This window comes from Eucyclogobius newberryi, unplaced genomic scaffold (genome assembly GCF_026437365.1).
Source record: "Eucyclogobius newberryi isolate DKJ021-1_F unplaced genomic scaffold, fEucNew1.0.hap1 SCAF_12, whole genome shotgun sequence".
Taxonomy (NCBI): Eukaryota; Metazoa; Chordata; class Actinopteri; order Gobiiformes; family Gobiidae; genus Eucyclogobius; species Eucyclogobius newberryi.
The window spans coordinates 38,555,588-38,573,252 of NW_027315746.1; the positions used below are offsets into that span (position 1 = coordinate 38,555,588).

Consider the following 17,665-nt stretch of genomic DNA (forward strand, 5'->3'; position numbering starts at 1 on the left):
TAAGGTTCAGCTCTGAGGTTCAGCTCTGAGTTTCAGCTTTAAGGTTCAGCTCTGAGGTTCAGCTCTAAGGTTCAGCTCTAAGGTTCAGCTCTGAGGTTCAGCTCTAAGGTTCAGCTCTAAGGTTCAGCTCTGAGGTTCAGCTCTAAGGTTCAGCTCTAAGGTTCAGCTCTGAGGTTCAGCTCTAAGGTTCAGTTCTGAGGTTCAGCTCTAAGGTTCAGCTCTAAGGTTCAGTTCTGAGGTTCAGCTCTAAGTTTCAGCTCTAAGGTTCAGCTCTAAGGTTCAGCTCTGAGGTTCAGCTCTGAGGTTCAGCTCTAAGGTTCAGCTCTGAGGTTCAGCTCTAAGTTTCAGCTCTAAGGTTCAGCTCTGAGGTTCAGTTCTGAGGTTCAGCTCTAAGGTTCAGCTCTAAGGTTCAGCTCTAAGTTTCAGCTCTAAGGTTCAGCTCTAAGTTTCAGCTCTAAGGTTCAGTTCTGAGGTTCAGCTCTAAGGTTCAGCTCTAAGGTTCAGCTCTGAGGTTCAGCTCTAAGTTTCAGCTCTAAGGTTCAGCTCTGAGGCTCAGTTCTGAGGTTCAGCTCTAAGGTTCAGCTCTAAGGTTCAGCTCTAAGGTTCAGTTCTGAGGTTCAGCTCTAAGGTTCAGCTCTAAGGTTCAGCTCTAAGTTTCAGCTCTGAGGTTCAGCTCTGAGGTTCAGCTCTGAGGTTCAGCTCTAAGGTTCAGCTCTGAGGTTCAGCTCTAAGGTTCAGTTCTGAGGTTCAGCTCTAAGGTTCAGCTCTAAGGTTCAGTTCTGAGGTTCAGCTCTAAGGTTCAGCTCTAAGGTTCAGCTCTGAGGTTCAGCTCTAAGGTTCAGCTCTAAGGTTCAGTTCTGAGGTTCAGCTCTAAGTTTCAGCTCTGAGGTTCAGCTCAAAATCATTTTATGCCTTGTAATGATTTTATAGCAATGGTCAAGGACGACCCGCAGTGCCGGTGCCGGTGCCGGTGCCGGTGCCGGTGCCGGTGCTCTTGTATATTTTGTTTCTCTCTTAGTGAATGTGTAAATGTGTTTTTATGTATTGGTTCATTTTAGTGAAAGTGTTATTTGTGTTTCAGTATCCTTTGACTGTTTGTTGTTTATTCTGTGTGTTTTTATAAGATATCCATGAAAAATATAACTTTTATAACTTGGGGTTTCCCTGTAAAATATATATATATATATATATATATATATATATATATATATATATATATATATATATAAATATATATATATATAAAAAATAGGCCTAGTATTTGATTGAGGCTTATGGCCTGGTCCCGGCCATTACGATCACATTACAGCGAGACAGTCCGTAAATGGCCCATGTTTAGACAGCTCTGAGCTTGAGACCCACAGGGGTCTTTAATGTATAAACTGAACTGAACTAATCGCACTGAAACTGTTCAGAGGGAGAAATGTCTGACATGAAAAAGCTCATTCACAAACTGAGCCCAGATCTCATAAAGAGCAGCATCATCTCCACCTGCTCGGTCCTGTGTTACACCACTCTGCAGCAGCCGCTTGACTCTGCGCAGGCCTCTGCTCTCAGGGACAGGGCCCCTGCCAAAGGCCACACAAATCTACCTGATCCTGCAGCATTTTACCCATGGGAACCCCAACAGGTTTCTTCCCAGGGCCAACACAGCCAAGGCAGGGGCCAACACAGCCAAGACAGGGGCCAACACAGCCAAGGCAGGGGCCAACACAGCCAAGGCAGGGGCCAACACAGCCAAGGCAGGGGCCAACACAGCCAAGGCAGGGGCCAACACAGCCAAGGCAGGGGCCAACACAGCCAAGGCAGGGGCCAACACAGCCAAGACAGGGGCCAACACAGCCAAGGCAGGGGCCCACACAGCCAAGGCAGGGGCCAACACAGCCAAGGCAGGGGCCAACACAGCCAAGGCAGGGGCCAACACAGCCAAGGCAGGGGCCAACACAGCCAAGGCAGGGGCCAACACAGCCAAGGCAGGGGCCAACACAGCCAAGGCAGGGGCCAACACAGCCAAGGCAGGGGCCAACACAGCCAAGGCAGGGGCCCACACAGCCAAGGCAGGGGACAAGACAGCCAAGGCAGGGGCCAACACAGCCAAGGCAGGGGCCAACACAGCCAAGGCAGGGGCCAACACAGCCAAGGCAGGGGCCAACACAGCCAAGGCAGGGGCCACCACTGCTCGCCTCCTCTACAGCTCGGGACACCTGCCCATTTATCACTCACTACAAAGATATTCTATAATTTTTTATGTGTTTAGTTTAGTTTCAATTCAGGGTGGATTTTTATTTAGTGTGCAAACCTTTGGAGCATGCTTGGAGCTTAGAGAGAACAGTGGTTATTGACAAAAGCTTTTCCCATAACATCAGTATCGATATCGGTCCAAAATGTTCATATTGGTGCAGCACTTTATATTTCTGTGGTTAGATGACTTGAGTCAAAGGACTGAACGGGGGAAACATTTGCTCAACGAGAGGATGATTCTGACCCCTGCAGTTTGACCATCAATTCAAACACATTTTTGAGTCATAGTAACGGCGTAATACATTACACAATCACTAATAGTTCTAGAAGATCTTCATTATTATAGAAACATGTTATTCATAGGTTTCACAGGTCACATTTTTTGTCGTATTCCTTGGTCTTTTAGTATTTTCAGGATTTCTCGATGATTGCACTACTTCAATAATGCAATGATCGTGGCACTTTGTAGTTCTTATAATTGTAAGGTTTGGATCCGCTTAATAGGGAAACTTTTAACTTGTCATTCTGAATTAAAAAAAACTACAAAACCATTGTAGCGTATGCAGTGTTTTCATAAATCATAAATAAGCAGGGAAATAAACAGTGTTCGGACAGCTCCTCGGACTGACCGGACCGTGGTCCCTCCGCCGCATGAAAATCAACCCTCGGTCCCGGTGCTATGTTTATGCTATGCCTCTAATCACTCGTTTGAAGACGTGAGGTGAAGGTTTTAAGCAGGAGAAAAGATGGTTTGAAAGAGGAGTCAAGGAAGCTATTTTTGTTAAAAAAGAAAAACCTTCTTTAAACAGAAACGGAGGTCTAAGGTTCAATCTTCCTGTAGTCTACAATGGTATCCTGAACCCCTGGAGAGGTAGAGGACCAGGACCAGGACATTTAGATGCTAATCAGGTCCTCAGGGTGAGCCAGGGTCTCACAAAGACAAAGGGGAGACTAAGAGCCCATTAAAGGGTTGAATAGGCTCAGTAGATACAAAGAGGGTAAGTTTCTGTTGAAACAAACAACTCTTTCCTCTTCAGGAAGGCTCCTCCCAATGGGCTGGACTTACCACAGAATAGTATAAATATCGGAGTTCTCGACCTAAATTCTTTTATTGACAATGACTCTTGGATGAAGTCGAAACGTCTATTTTTTCTAATTGAGTCCAGATGAAACAACTGAAGCTTTTTCTACTATATTTATGCTTGATTTTCAATCCATCCAAATCACAGACTTCCTTCAGAATTTGACGTCACAGTTTAAGAATGTTCCGTTAACCTCTGCAACAGTCAAGTACACACCACATTTTGAAAATGATTCAATAAATCAATACAAGTATAAACAAGTTGCTAAATACTTTTTAAATGAAAAAATAAAAATAGATATGAAATGTAAATAGGTAATAAGAGTTTGTATTGTAACATAAGACAGTGTTGTTCTTACCTTCCCCACGTACTGCGGCTCTGAGCCCATGTACTCCTCCAGCACAAAGAACTGGTTCCAGACCCATCCTCTCTTCATCCTCTGCACCCTCGGTCTCCCACGTCTCCTCAGCCTGGATCGCCTCAGCACTGCCCCTGTGGATAAAGTCTCTTCCCCTAAAGACGTGCCCCGCCTACTCTGAGCCGCCGCCCTCTTTACCCCTCCACCAGGTGACACGTGTCCGGCTTTAGTCCTGCCTTGGTATCCAGACTGACAACTGTAGTCCAAAAGCAAGCCTAGGACAAGGAGAAGCAGCGCAGCAGAGTTCAGAGTGATCATTGGGTCCAAATATGATGTGAAAAACAGTATCCAGCAGTTAACATCCAGTCATAAAGGTAGTAGGGTTGTAGACATGGAAATATAAGATCCAGAGGACAGATGGTATTCTGTTGACTGTGGAAAGCCTGGGCTTTTGCTGCTGCTCAGAGTGAAACATTCAGGTCAGCCATGGTTATGTTCATTCCTGCGAATCTGAAAATAATAAAAAGATAAATATTATTATACAACAAAAATAAGATACAGGGAGACCGTAAAACTCATTATGAAACATCCACACAGCACGGATGTATGAGCCATGTTCTTATAAATGGAAAATCACCTCTGTTCGAGGGTTAGGGTGGATGTATGTTCAATGTTGACTCAGACTTCCACTGGGAGACTTGAGGCTTGAGTCTTGGACTCGGCTCGACTAAAGGTCAGTGAATAGGACTCAAACATGACTTGGGCAATGACACAAAACTCAAGTAACATAGCAGAAAATCGTGGAACTTTGAGCCAATAGGGTCTGTGGAGTGTATGGCTCCAATAATTAGAATCAGGTTCCCCGAGTGGCGTTTATGAATGGGTCAAATGCTGCAGACAACATGTCAGCCTCCTGGCTCACTGTCCTCGGCAGCCACACTGCATCAGACTGGCTTTGACTGAGAATTCATACAAAAAGGATTCAAGGACTTTTTGTCCTTGAAAACCGAGCTGGTTTAAAAGTACCAGTTTGTTAATGTAACCCGGAGCTCCTCCCCTTGTTCTAAAGTAACGTTAGGTCACATGATCAGGTCACATGGCATTAACTTCCACTGCTCTGCAGACGACACTCAGCTGTATTTATCAATGAACCTGATCAGAGCGATCAGACAGACTTAGTGCTCGTGTGAAGGAGATAAAAACAAACATGTACGAGACGCTTTATCTGAGGAGATAGTCTCACTGGACAATGTCAGTGAAGCCTCCAGTTCTACTGTAAGAAACTTCAGAGTCTTATTTGACCAGCATTTTTTGGCTGGTGCGACTTATAATCCGGAAAATACGGTATAAATCAAGCTTGTAAAACTATGCAATATAGCCAAAATCAGAAAAATCTTACTTAAAAACTTATTCATGCATTTGTGACATCTAGATTAGACTAATGTAATTCCCAGCATGTATTAAAAGCTTCTTAAAAAGCTCAATCAGAATCAGAAAAGGTTTATGGTCGATGAACAGAATTCACAAACATAGGAACTTGCTTTGGTGATACGGTGCAACATAAAAGAATGAGCAATAATAAAACAACCTATATGAAGCTACTATAGGATAACAATAAAAACATGATTTATGATTATTACTTTACTATGTACACAAAATGTACAGTTGAATTTACATATGTAGTGCAGAAAGTGACAGTGAGTGATTAAATGATGGTTAAAGTGACAGTGTTTAAGAAGTGTTCATGATCCAACAGCCTGAGGGGAGTGGCCTCCTGCCTGAGGGGAGTGGCCTCCTGCCTGAGGGGAGTGGCCTCCTGCCTGAGGGGAGCGGCCTCCTGCCTGAGGGGAGCGGCCTCCTGCCTGAGGGGAGTGGCCTCCTGCCTGAGGGGAGTGGCCTCCTGCCTGAGGGGAGTGGCCTCCTGCCTGAGGGAGGGGCCTCCTGCCTGAAGGGAGTGGCCTCCTGTCTGAGGGGAGTGGCCATGTCCAGGGTGAGAAGGGTCGGATCCTGGGGCCCCGCACGGGCCCTGCGGACGCACGGGCCCTGCGGACGCACGGGCCCTGCGGACGCACGGGCCCTGCGGACGCACGGGCCCTGCGGACGCACGGGCCCTGCGGACGCACGGGCCCTGCAGAGGTGGAAGGCTGGATCACCTTCTATCTCGTGGTAATCATTTTGACTCTTGGAGGGTTTGATGTATATCTGTATTTTTTGTTTTGCCAAATATTTTTTAGTTTTCAATACTTGACATAGATAAGCCGCGACTGTGTGTCTTCCCCTGAGCACTGTCAAAATATACACAAGGTAACGCTTGAATGTTAGTTCTTGTACATTGTCATTTCTGGGAAGCCTTTTTTAATGTGATACATTTTCACTGCGTGTCATGTGACCTATCTGCAGCATGTAGAGGTTGAACAGAAGGGGTCCCAGGACTGACCCTTGGGGCACTCCACAGGTCAGGGGCATGTGGTCTGAGACACAAAATTACTTCCTGTCTTCCAGATAGGACCTTAACCAGTTTAGGGCGGGGCCAGTGATGCCCACCCAGTCCTCTAGTCTCTGTAAGAGGGTCCCACCCAGTCCTCTAGTCTCTGTAAGAGGGTCCCATGATGGACAGTGTCAAAAGCAGCATCAGATCAAACAGAACTACATAATGTGGAATGGCTGAAGCCCTTGAGAGAGAGTAAAAGTACTACATGTGTGTAGTAATGACATTATTCTTGTTTGGCTCGAGCCATGGAATGAACATTGAGGATGAGGAGGAAGAGGATGTTCTAACGTGCTCTGAACTCATGGGCTTTGAAACACCAAATTAATGGAAGGCAATGTAACGCGTGGATAAAACAACAACATGTAGTTTAATTGTGAATAGAAGTGTAATGTGCAAAATTTGTGGAAAAGGTACTACATGTGTGTGAAAGTACTGCATGTGTGTAACACACGTGTGTCAGAGTACTGCATGTGTGTGAAAGTACTGCATGTGTGTAACACACGTGTGTCAGAGTACTGCATGTGTGTGAAAGTACTGCATGTGTGTAACACACGTGTGTCAGAGTACTGCATGTGTGTGAAAGTACTGCATGTGTGTAACACGTGTGTCAGAGTACTACATGTGAAAAATATTCCGGTATGTAAACGGTCTAAAACCTGACTGAAAAACATCAAATGAGTCGTTTATTAAAGGCGCAATGGACAATTTTTCGGCGATTTGAGAACTCAGGCGGAAGTGCACATGCCACTCCCCCGTGCTCACATGCCACTCCCCCGTGCTCACATGCCACTCCCCCGTGCACATGCCACTCCCCCGGGCTCACATGCCACTCCCCCGTGCTCACATGCCACTCCCCCGTGCACATGCCACTCCCCCGGGCTCACATGCCACTCCCCCGGGCTCACATGCCACTCCCCCGGGCTCACATGCCACTCCCCCGGGCTCACATGCCACTCCCCCGTGTGGACTGATACAACACACATGTGGTTTGTTTATTAGAGCGACGCATCGCATCGCATCTCTCGTCTCCCATAGATTTCAGTCCACTTCTGCGTCAGCTCGAACTGTCTTTCTCCGTCTTCATTTTGCCCCGTACACTGAGGGAACTATGTTATGATAGATCAATGCGCTTAGACACGCGGAAATGTGGGACGATCCGCACACGGCTGCAGGTGCAGTAGGTGCGTTTTATGATTGATAGGTGGCAGGACTAATCGGCCGTCCATGCCAGGAGGAAATAACACTTAGATTTATAGTAGAAAAAGCTTCAGCTGTAGTCATCTGGACTCAGTTTGAAAAAATAGACGTTTCGACTCTCATCCAAGAGTCATTGTCAATAACAGAATTTAGGTCGAGAACTCCGATATTAATACTTTTCTGTGGTAAGACCCGCCCATTGGGAGGAGCCTTCCTGAAGTAGAAAGAGTTGTTTACTAATACTAGTTCAGGACCTCAGAGCGCCGTGCATCTCCATCTTGAAGCCTCTAATCACTCGTTTGAAGACGGTGAGGTGAAGGTTTTAAGCAGGGAGAAAAGATGGTTTGAAAGAGGAGTCAAGGAAGCTATTTTTGTTAAAAAAGAAAGACCTTCTTTAAACAGAAATGGAGGGCTTAGGTTTCATCTTCCTGTTATTTATAATGGGATTCTGAACCCCTGGAAAGGTAAAGGACATTCAGATGCTAATCAGGTACTCAGGGTGGTTGAGCCAGGGTCTCACAAAGACAAAGAGGTTTCTAATAGCCCATTAAGATTCTGAATAGGCTAGCTCGGTAGATACAAGGGGGAGTTTCTGTTGAAACAAACAACTCTTTCTACTTCAGGAAGGCTCCTCCCAATGGGCGGGTCTTACCACAGAAAAGTATTAATATCGGAGTTCTCGACCTAAATTCTGTTATTGACAATGACTCTTGGATGAGAGTCGAAACGTCTATTTTTTCAAACTGAGTCCAGATGACTACAGCTGAAGCTTTTTCTACTATGGAACACGCCTGGACGAATGAGGGATTACACCGACTTAGATTTATGCCAAAAAATTGTCCATTCAACTTTTAAGAGGAAATCTGTGACAGTTGTAAACAACCTTTTCAAGGACTTTGGCCCAAAATGGCAGATTAGAGATGGGCCGGTCATGACTCAGGACTGACCACTCCCCCTGACCCCTGCTCTTCTTTAGGAGAGGCTTTATGACCATTTCCCTGACCCCCTTCAGTTGTCTGCAACAAATAGATTGCCTTGTATGAATTTTAATATAATTTTAAATGATAGCCACAACATTTAATATCATTGAGTTCAGGCTGAGCAAAATAATATGTCTGTTTGCCGTAACCCAACCGACCCGCTATGAAACTCTCCGACTGAAAAAAAAAAAATCAGCATTTTGTTGAAAAAACCTCAAAATCTTTTATTTTTCAATTATTTCGCCGACTCACCGACCGGACTTACCTGAACCACCGTGTCGAATATTTTTATCACGTTGATAAAACCTGTCTTTCATCCCAAAAGACTGATAACGCACCACGTAATACATGTGCGTCTACAAAATCAGTCCCCCACATGCGTCTGTAATAAAACACGTAAGACGTCATATTGACTTTAAACAGTTGGTTTGCTTTTCTCGGCGCCACTGACATTTCCATAGTGATGTCACCCTCTATCAGAGTGTGAAATTTGACTTACGCAAATGCATTCTGGGATTGAAACACGCCCAGCAGCGTCATCACAACAAACATGGCGGCGCCCGTGTCCCCCGCATGTTCCCCCCGCTCGCCTTCACTACCAAAATAAAGGAAAGCGGCGTACAAAAGGTCCATTGAAATATCTTAAAATCGTGTGATTTAGTCTCCCGATCGGGTTGATAGAGACGTTTTCCGTCATTGACTGTTGAAGCCTGACCCCTGGTGGTCACTCCGACTCAAAAAATGAAAAAATTTTGATCTTTTTTTTTGCCTTCAAAGTAAAAAAAATAAGAATTTGCCTACCGACCGACCCACTTGAAAAATGTTGACTCGGGTTACAGCAAACAGACAATTCATTTGGGGTAGCCTCATCGTAAATCTTCACAAATGCGCTATTAACATTTTACAATAACATTTTTTTTAAGAAACATCGTTTTAAAATTCACAATGACCACAATGCAAGGAATATCAGCATAAAGTGAGTAAGATTTCGATGAAAACTGTTGACAGGGTGCACTTATGTTAGCCCCTGTCAACCTTAACCCTAACTCAACTTCCTGTTTGATTTAAGGCGGGGTCATAATATAATTCTTTACATGTCCACACTTTCATTTTTTGGAGCGTTGGGCTCCCGTTGGCCCCATGTTAATTGATTTTTTAAGGTGGCGCTACTGAGCCATTTTTTAATATTTTTTTCACAGTGTCTCAAAATTAGAGCTCTCTTAATTCTAATTGTAATACCACTCTCATGCATATTCGTAAGTCTCTCGCTGGGACGATTCTTGTCCTTCGCCTTTGGCCTAATAATAAAGTCACAATGATGAAAAATAAATTAAATTATATTAATATATTATAAAAAGTCCCATTTAGTACAAAGTTTCTCAAATTTGCACATTGTCAATTTAAGTCTGAATGTAATTTTCGGCATATTTTGTCTAATGTCTGTCACTATGTCAGTCCTTGATTGTTGCCGTGGTTTGGCGTGGTCTAACCCTTTTTTGTGATTGCCTTTTTTCCTGCCGCCAGGAGTATTCCAAAGGTATCCATTTATTGTGTCCATGGCAGGAGTTTTGAAGCCCAAGTATATAGTTGTAAAACTCACGTGTTTCTGCTCGCAGCGTCTGCAAAGACGTGCTCAGGGGCAGATGCATTTCCCTCTTGTGTGAAGCACTTTGAATTGCCTTGTTTATGAATTATGCTCTACAAATGGACTTGCCTTGAAGCTGCAGAGTGCGTAATGCAACACACATGAGTTCCTCTGCATTCTTTGGACACATTATGAAATAAGATCACTAACCCTAAGGGTTTAAAATTGTCACTGTGTGTGGATGTGTGCACATGTGGATCCAGGGTAGAGCATATCAGCTCTTGTATCCTCAATTGGCCAAGAATGTTATAGGCTCTAATCAAAATGTGAAAGATACAAATCAGAAATGACAACTTTTGAATGTAATGTGTGTGTAATTGTCTAAACCTAATACCAGTTGTATCATCTGGGTTAGGGTTAAATGTATAACTAATGACTCTTGGATGAGAGTTGAAACGTTTTGTTTTTTCTAAAAACAAAGTCCAGATAATATAACTGATTTTTTTCGACAGTGAAACACTCCTGGACGAATGAGGAATTACACCGACTTCTAACCCTAACCACAAAAATCAGAAAACAATTTTGTTTGTCTGTTTTTATTTGGGTTCAAAACTGAAAAAATAAAGCGTGAACAATATACAGATTCAAATACAATATTGTTTTGAATTTCTACAAAAAAACTGTTTTGTGAACTATTTTCTGGATACTCCAAAATTTACCTGTCAGGACCGAAGAGCAAAAGAAAACAAATAGGATCTGAAATAACAGTTTTGGACATACAGGGGGGGATGGGTTCACCTAAGAGTGGTATAAAGCTCTGAACCAAACACTCTTCGGCTTTTAACAACTTTTAACTGGGCACTTAAAAAAAGCTCTGATCAGATTCCTCCAAGTTGAAAATAAGCCATCATGTCTCCAATAAGGGAAGGATCCACATGACGATGTCTAATACAGACCAGTCTCAATTCTGATAGTGGACTATCATATATATACCTCAATTGTGTCTAAAAGAAAATGTTAAATCATATATAACACCATTTATTTTATTAACTGGTGTATCGGTAGTTTAATCTCTATACTTTTCTATGAGATTGGCATTTCAGTTTATTTCATGAAGTCGACTGTATTTCCTACTGAGGTAAAAAAAATAAAAGATTGCATTGAAGACATAAAAGGCACAGCTCAGCAATATTTATCCAACTACACTTTAACCCAATTTTGGCTTGACACCTAATTCCCTGTGCTGTAAACCCTATTACCAGGCTTTACCACCCAAACAAATTATAAATACACAAAATACAGCTCTTTTATACTATTTATCTCTCTTTCCATGACCTTCTCTTCTCTCTCGTCATCTTGTTTCTCTATTTTAGAGTGTGCAACAAGTCCCGAATGTAGCTCCTCCACTTTTCACTTCACTAATAGGTAAAACCCCTCTACTGCCCATGTGCCTCAGCCCCTACTCCCTAAAACCCCTCTACTGCCCATGTGCCTCAGCCCCTACTCCCTAAAACCCCTCTACTGCCCATGTGCCTCAGCCCCTACTCCCTAAAACCCCTCTACTGCCCATGTGCCTCAGCCCCTACTCCCTAAAACCCCTCTACTGCCCATGTGCCTCAGCCCCTACTCCCTAACACCCCTCTACTGCCCATGTGCCTCAGCCCCTACTCCCTAAAACCCCTCTACTGCCCATGTGCCTCAGCCCCTACTCCCTAAAACCCCTCTACTGCCCATGTGCCTCAGCCCCTACTCCCTAAAACCCCTCTACTGCCCATGTGCCTCAGCCCCTACTCCCTAAAACCCCTCTACTGCCCATGTGCCTCAGCCCCTACACCCTAACACCCCTCTACTGCCCATGTGCCTCAGCCCCTACTCCCTAAAACCCCTCTACTGCCCATGTGCCTCAGCCCCTACTCCCTAACACCCCTCTACTGCCCATGTGCCTCAGCCCCTACTCCCTAAAACCCCTCTACTGCCCATGTGCCTCAGCCCCTACTCCCTAAAACCCCTCTACTGCCCATGTGCCTCAGCCCCTACTCCCTAACACCCCTCTACTGCCCATGTGCCTCAGCCCCTACTCCCTAAAACCCCTCTACTGCCCATGTGCCTCAGCCCCTACTCCCTAACACCCCTCTACTGCCCATGTGCCTCAGCCCCTACTCCCTAAAACCCCTCTACTGCCCATGTGCCTCAGCCCCTACTCCCTAAAACCCCTCTACTGCCCATGTGCCTCAGCCCCTACTCCCTAAAACCCCTCTACTGCCCATGTGCCTCAGCCCCTACTCCCTAAAACCCCTCTACTGCCCATGTGCCTCAGCCCCTACTCCCTAACACCCCTCTACTGCCCATGTGCCTCAGCCCCTACTCCCTAAAACCCCTCTACTGCCCATGTGCCTCAGCCCCTACTCCCTAACACCCCTCTACTGCCCATGTGCCTCAGCCCCTACTCCCTAAAACCCCTCTACTGCCCATGTGCCTCAGCCCCTACTCCCTAAAACCCCTCTACTGCCCATGTGCCTCAGCCCCTACTCCCTAAAACCCCTCTACTGCCCATGTGCCTCAGCCCCTACTCCCTAAAACCCCTCTACTGCCCATGTGCCTCAGCCCCTACTCCCTAAAACCCCTCTACTGCCCATGTGCCTCAGCCCCTACTCCCTAAAACCCCTCTACTGCCCATGTGCCTTAGCCCCTACTCCCTAACACCCCTCTACTGCCCATGTGCCTCAGCCCCTACTCCCTAAAACCCCTCTACTGCCCATGTGCCTCAGCCCCTACTCCCTAAAACCCCTCTACTGCCCATGTGCCTCAGCCCCTACTCCCTAACACCCCTCTACTGCCCATGTGCCTCAGCCCCTACTCCCTAACACCCCTCTACTGCCCATGTGCCTCAGCCCCTACTCCCTAAAACCCCTCTACTGCCCATGTGCCTCAGCCCCTACTCCCTAACACCCCTCTACTGCCCATGTGCCTTAGCCCCTACTCCCTAAATCCTTTGGCTTACTGCCCCACTTTACCAAGGTGGATTAGCACAATAGTCTGGACACTTCAATACTGACTACAAATAAGACACATGTTTGGATTTCCAGATTTGGAGAAGGATTATAAGTATTCATTGTTCTTACCTCTTTCAGGTGTGGATGTGGGTTCCATAAGATTATGTCCAGAACAGCTCTGTGGTGGCCAGAGAGAGAGGAGCGGAGTCAAAGCACTCTTTATTCAACTTAGAGCTGTGTGTGGCGTTGTTTGAGAGGCTTTGGAACTCCAGCTGATAGTCCCACCCCTTTCTCACCCCCGTCTCTCTCTCTAATACCTCTTTAGTCTTTCTCTCTCTCCACCTGTTTGGACTAGAGCTGCACAATATGGGAAAATATCCAATATGGCTGCTAATTATTGCAATATAAATACACAGTTTGACAAAAGCTTTCACAGTGAGTTACAGTCTAATCGAGATGGAACAAGTGCGTGGATACGTCTCTCAGCATCACTATTAGGCAAGAGTTTTCTGATTGTAGCTCTATTACACAAAGTGGATCTTGTACTTTTAAACTATCCTGTTTGGGTCTTTTCCTCACTTTATCTTCACACAAAAACATTTTCAAGCTCATTCTCTTGTTTCTGTTGATGACATTAAAGACTCGTACAGTCAAACACTAATTCATCCTGTAACCATAACATTCAATTAAATACAACTAGAAGTGCATTTTAAACTTATTTAAGGGTTAGGGTTCAAATACACACTAAACATTTGTAATAATCATGAAGGTGTTCTGTCATTTTGTCTCATTTAATGTTCTGTGACACTTATATTTAGACTTTTTTTTTATATTTAACTGTTTCTTTAGAATAAGATAACCTTTATTTGTTCCACAATGGGGAAATTCAAGTCTTGCAACACAGATTATGTAAAGAAACAGATTAGGCACAGAGGTATAATAATAAAAACAACAACAACAACAACTATAACAGATAACTGATAAAAAAAAAAGAAACTCTTATAAAAAGAAACTCTTATACTCTGAATAAAATAGAAATAACACTCTTATTTACAGCTGTTATATGGATAGAAAATATTGCACCAGGATGATTGACATTATGTCCCAGTATTGCACATGGGTATGACAGTATTGCATATGATTAAGTCAGTATTGCACATGGGTATGACAGTATTGCACATGGGTATGACAGTATTGCACATGGGTATGTCAGTATTGCATATGATTAAGTCAGTATTGCACATGGGTATGACAGTATTGCACATGGGTATGACAGTATTTCACATGGGTATGACAGTATTGCACATGATTATGTCAGTATTGCACATGTGTATGACAGTATTGCACATGGGTATGTCAGTATTGCACATGGGTATGACAGTATTGCACATGGGTATATCAGTATTGCATATGATTAAGTCAGTATTGCACATGGGTATGACAGTATTGCACATGGGTATGTCAGTATTGCATATGATTAAGTCAGTATTGCACATGGGTATGACAGTATTGCACATGGGTATGTCAGTATTGCATATGATTAAGTCAGTATTGCACATGGGTATGACAGTATTGCACATGATTATGTCAGTATTGCACATGGGTATGACAGTATTGCACATGGGTATATCAGTATTGCATATGATTAAGTCAGTATTGCACATGGGTATGACAGTATTGCACATGGGTATGTCAGTATTGCATATGATTAAGTCAGTATTGCACATGGGTATGACAGTATTGCACATGGGTATGTCAGTATTGCACATGGGTATGACAGTATTGCACATGATTATGTCAGTATTGCACATGGGTATGACAGTATTGCACATGGGTATGTCAGTATTGCATATGATTAAGTCAGTATTGCACATGGGTATGACAGTATTGCACATGGGTATGACAGTATTGCACATGAGTATGACAGTATTGCTCATGGGTATGACAGTATTGCATATGATTAAGTCAGTATTGCACATGGGTATGACAGTATTGCACATGGGTATGACAGTATTGCACATGAGTATGACAGTATTGCACATGAGTATGACAGTATTGCACATGAGTATGACAGTATTGCACATGAGTATGACAGTATTGCACATGAGTATGACAGTATTGCACATGGGTATGACAGTATTGCACATGGATATGACAGTGTTTGTTGTAGAGTGTGACAGCAGCAGAAGGACAGACTGTGAAACGTCTCCTTCACACGGGTGGATCAGTCACTGAAGCTGCTCTCCAGAGAGGACAGAGTGTCCTGCAGGGGACAGAGTGTCCTGCAGGGGGCGACACTCATGGTCCAGCATAGATGTGAGTTTAGCCAGGACCCTTCTGTCCCCCACCTCCTGCACCGAGTCCAGAGGACAGCCCAGGACGGAGCTTTGTCCAGCTTCTTCCTCTCCCTCTCTGTGATGACCACACCTACAGGAGCTGATGCACCACAGAGTCAGAGAAGGTCTTCAGGAGTGGCCCTGTCAGGAGTGGCCCTGTCAGGAGTGGCCCTGTCACTCCAAAAGACCTGAGTCTCCTCAGGAGGTGGAGCCGACTCTGGCTCTTCCTCTTCAGTCTGTGTTATGAGTCCAGTCCAGTTTGTGGTTCAGATGAACACCAGGTCCTTGTATGAGTCACTCTCAATTCTCTAGGAGCCTTGTCCTTGATGTAATAATGAATCTTGCATGTTTCGTCCTAGATAGTGGCTCTCACGCTCACTAGTCCCTGGCTTCCGTCCTTACGGCTAGTGTACAGTCTCAGGGTGCTGGATCTGTGGTCTGTATCTCCTTCTTTGGCCAACTGAGAGGAATATATATATATATATATATATATATATATATATATATATATATATATATATATATACCAACATTTGCTAAGCTTGACTCAGTTTTTCAAAATGAAGTACTTTTTCGAACTCCTCCCAGGGCGTTGGCCCGAAAAAGCTGAAATTTGGTGAAAAGAGTGTAAACCTAAACAAAATTTTCAATTTGCTGCCGTTTGTGCAGACAAGGTTCGAATTGCGTCAAATTTGAATCAGTTGTTAAACCCTTTGCCCTAAACCTACTTGAAGTGAAACAAATTATTTTTTACAAGACAGCGCCCCCTACAGAGTGAAATTTAAATGTATATTGAGGGTAAAATATTAAGTTTTTCTAAATTTTAAGAAATTTGGCACAAAATTCCATTTTGGCATCCCGATCAAAAAAGTCAATGAAACCCATGTCATATTTGTTACGACGTAGCCTTAGCAATGACAGAAACTCGCCAAATCTCTGAAATGTTAACATGCTGACACTTTATATTTTTACGAACTCCTCCTTGGGCGTCAGCCCAATTAACCTAAAATTTGGTGAGACTGATCTTCAGGAGAGGGCCATCAAAAGTTATCAACATTTTTCTTTTAAAAATCACAGACTTTGTGCTTTAAATTTAAAGCAAAGGGGAGAAGACGTGATTGCGTCACAGATTCAGCTGTAGGTGCAATTGTAGCATGTGTGTCACTTAAGGTAGTGTTTAAAAGTGGATAAACACAGGTAAAAATGCCTTAATAATGATGATTATAATTGTTATTGGGCTAGTTCAGAAGAATTCTAGATGCGGCTCTCGGAACTGAGTAAGAGTAAGTAGGAGACAGTAATTAAGTTTGCTGGTACCACATATTGAGTAGACAAACATATAAACATACACAAGAATGGCCATTCATCACTTATTTACAATAGAGGTAGAAGAAGGTATGTACATCATATAGTTAAATGCAAGAAAGTTAAAGTTCAATTTCAATCGTTTCAACCAGTAGGAAAGTTCAAAAAGTCCCCAGCGCGTGTCACGCTGAATCGTAAAGTGCGTCGTGGTTTCAAGCAGCGTTCTGGATGTACTGCAGCTGTTTTACAGAGGCCAGTGAGCGACCGTTACAGTAGTCTAATCTACTGGAGACAAACGCATGGATAAGTCTCTCCAAGTCTGCTTTAGACACTATATTTTTGATTTTTTTTGATTGTTTTTTAGATGGTAAAAAGCTGCTGATGTTGTTGATTTGACGTGGCTGTTAAAGTTCAAGTCTGAGTCCATTATTACCCCCAGATTTATAATTTGGTTTGTAGGTTTCAGAGTGAGACTCTGGAGGTGACGCTAACACTTTCTCTTTGTTTCTGTGGAACAAAGACGATGATTTCAGTCTTGTCTTAGTTCAGCTGGAGAAAGTTGTTGTGCCTCCACAAACTGATCTGTTGGATGCAGTGACAGAGTGAATCCACTGGTCCATATTCACCTGCGACAGTGAAACATAGATCTGACTCGTCTGCATCATGTGATACATTTTCACTGCGTGTCATGTGACCTATCTGCAGCATGTAGAGGTTGAACAGAAGGGGTCCCAGTACTGACCCTTGGGGCCCTCCACAGGTCAGGGGCATGTGGTCTGAGACACAAAGTACTTCCTGTCTTGCAGATAGGACCTTAACCAGTTTAGGGCGGGGCCAGTGATGCCCACCCAGTCCTCTAGTCTCTGTAAGAGGGTCCCACCCTGTCCTCTAGTCTCTGTAAGAGGGTCCCACCCTGTCCTCTAGTCTCTGTAAGAGGGCCCCACCCAGTCCTCTAGTCTCTGTAAGAGGGTCCCACCCAGTCTTCTAGTCTCTGTAAGAGGGTCCCACCCAGTCCTCTAGTCTCTGTAAGAGGGCCCCACCCAGTCCTCTAGTCTCTGTAAGAGGGTCCCACCCAGTCCTCTAGTCTCTGTAAGAGG

The 17,665-nt window shown here is 44.3% G+C and overlaps 1 protein-coding gene across 1 annotated transcript in view; it reads right to left on the reverse strand.

Moving 5' to 3' along the window:
- The window catches only part of LOC140356779 (cadherin-12-like), a 91,642-nt gene extending 87,797 nt beyond the window's left edge, over positions 1-3,845 (reverse strand). The window contains exon 1 of the mRNA XM_072441976.1: positions 3,682-3,845. Within this exon, the coding sequence (XP_072298077.1) occupies positions 3,682-3,759 (78 nt within the window). The 5' untranslated portion in view covers positions 3,760-3,845. The remainder of the gene's footprint in view (positions 1-3,681) is intronic.
- Positions 3,846-17,665: the final 13,820 nt, after the last annotated feature.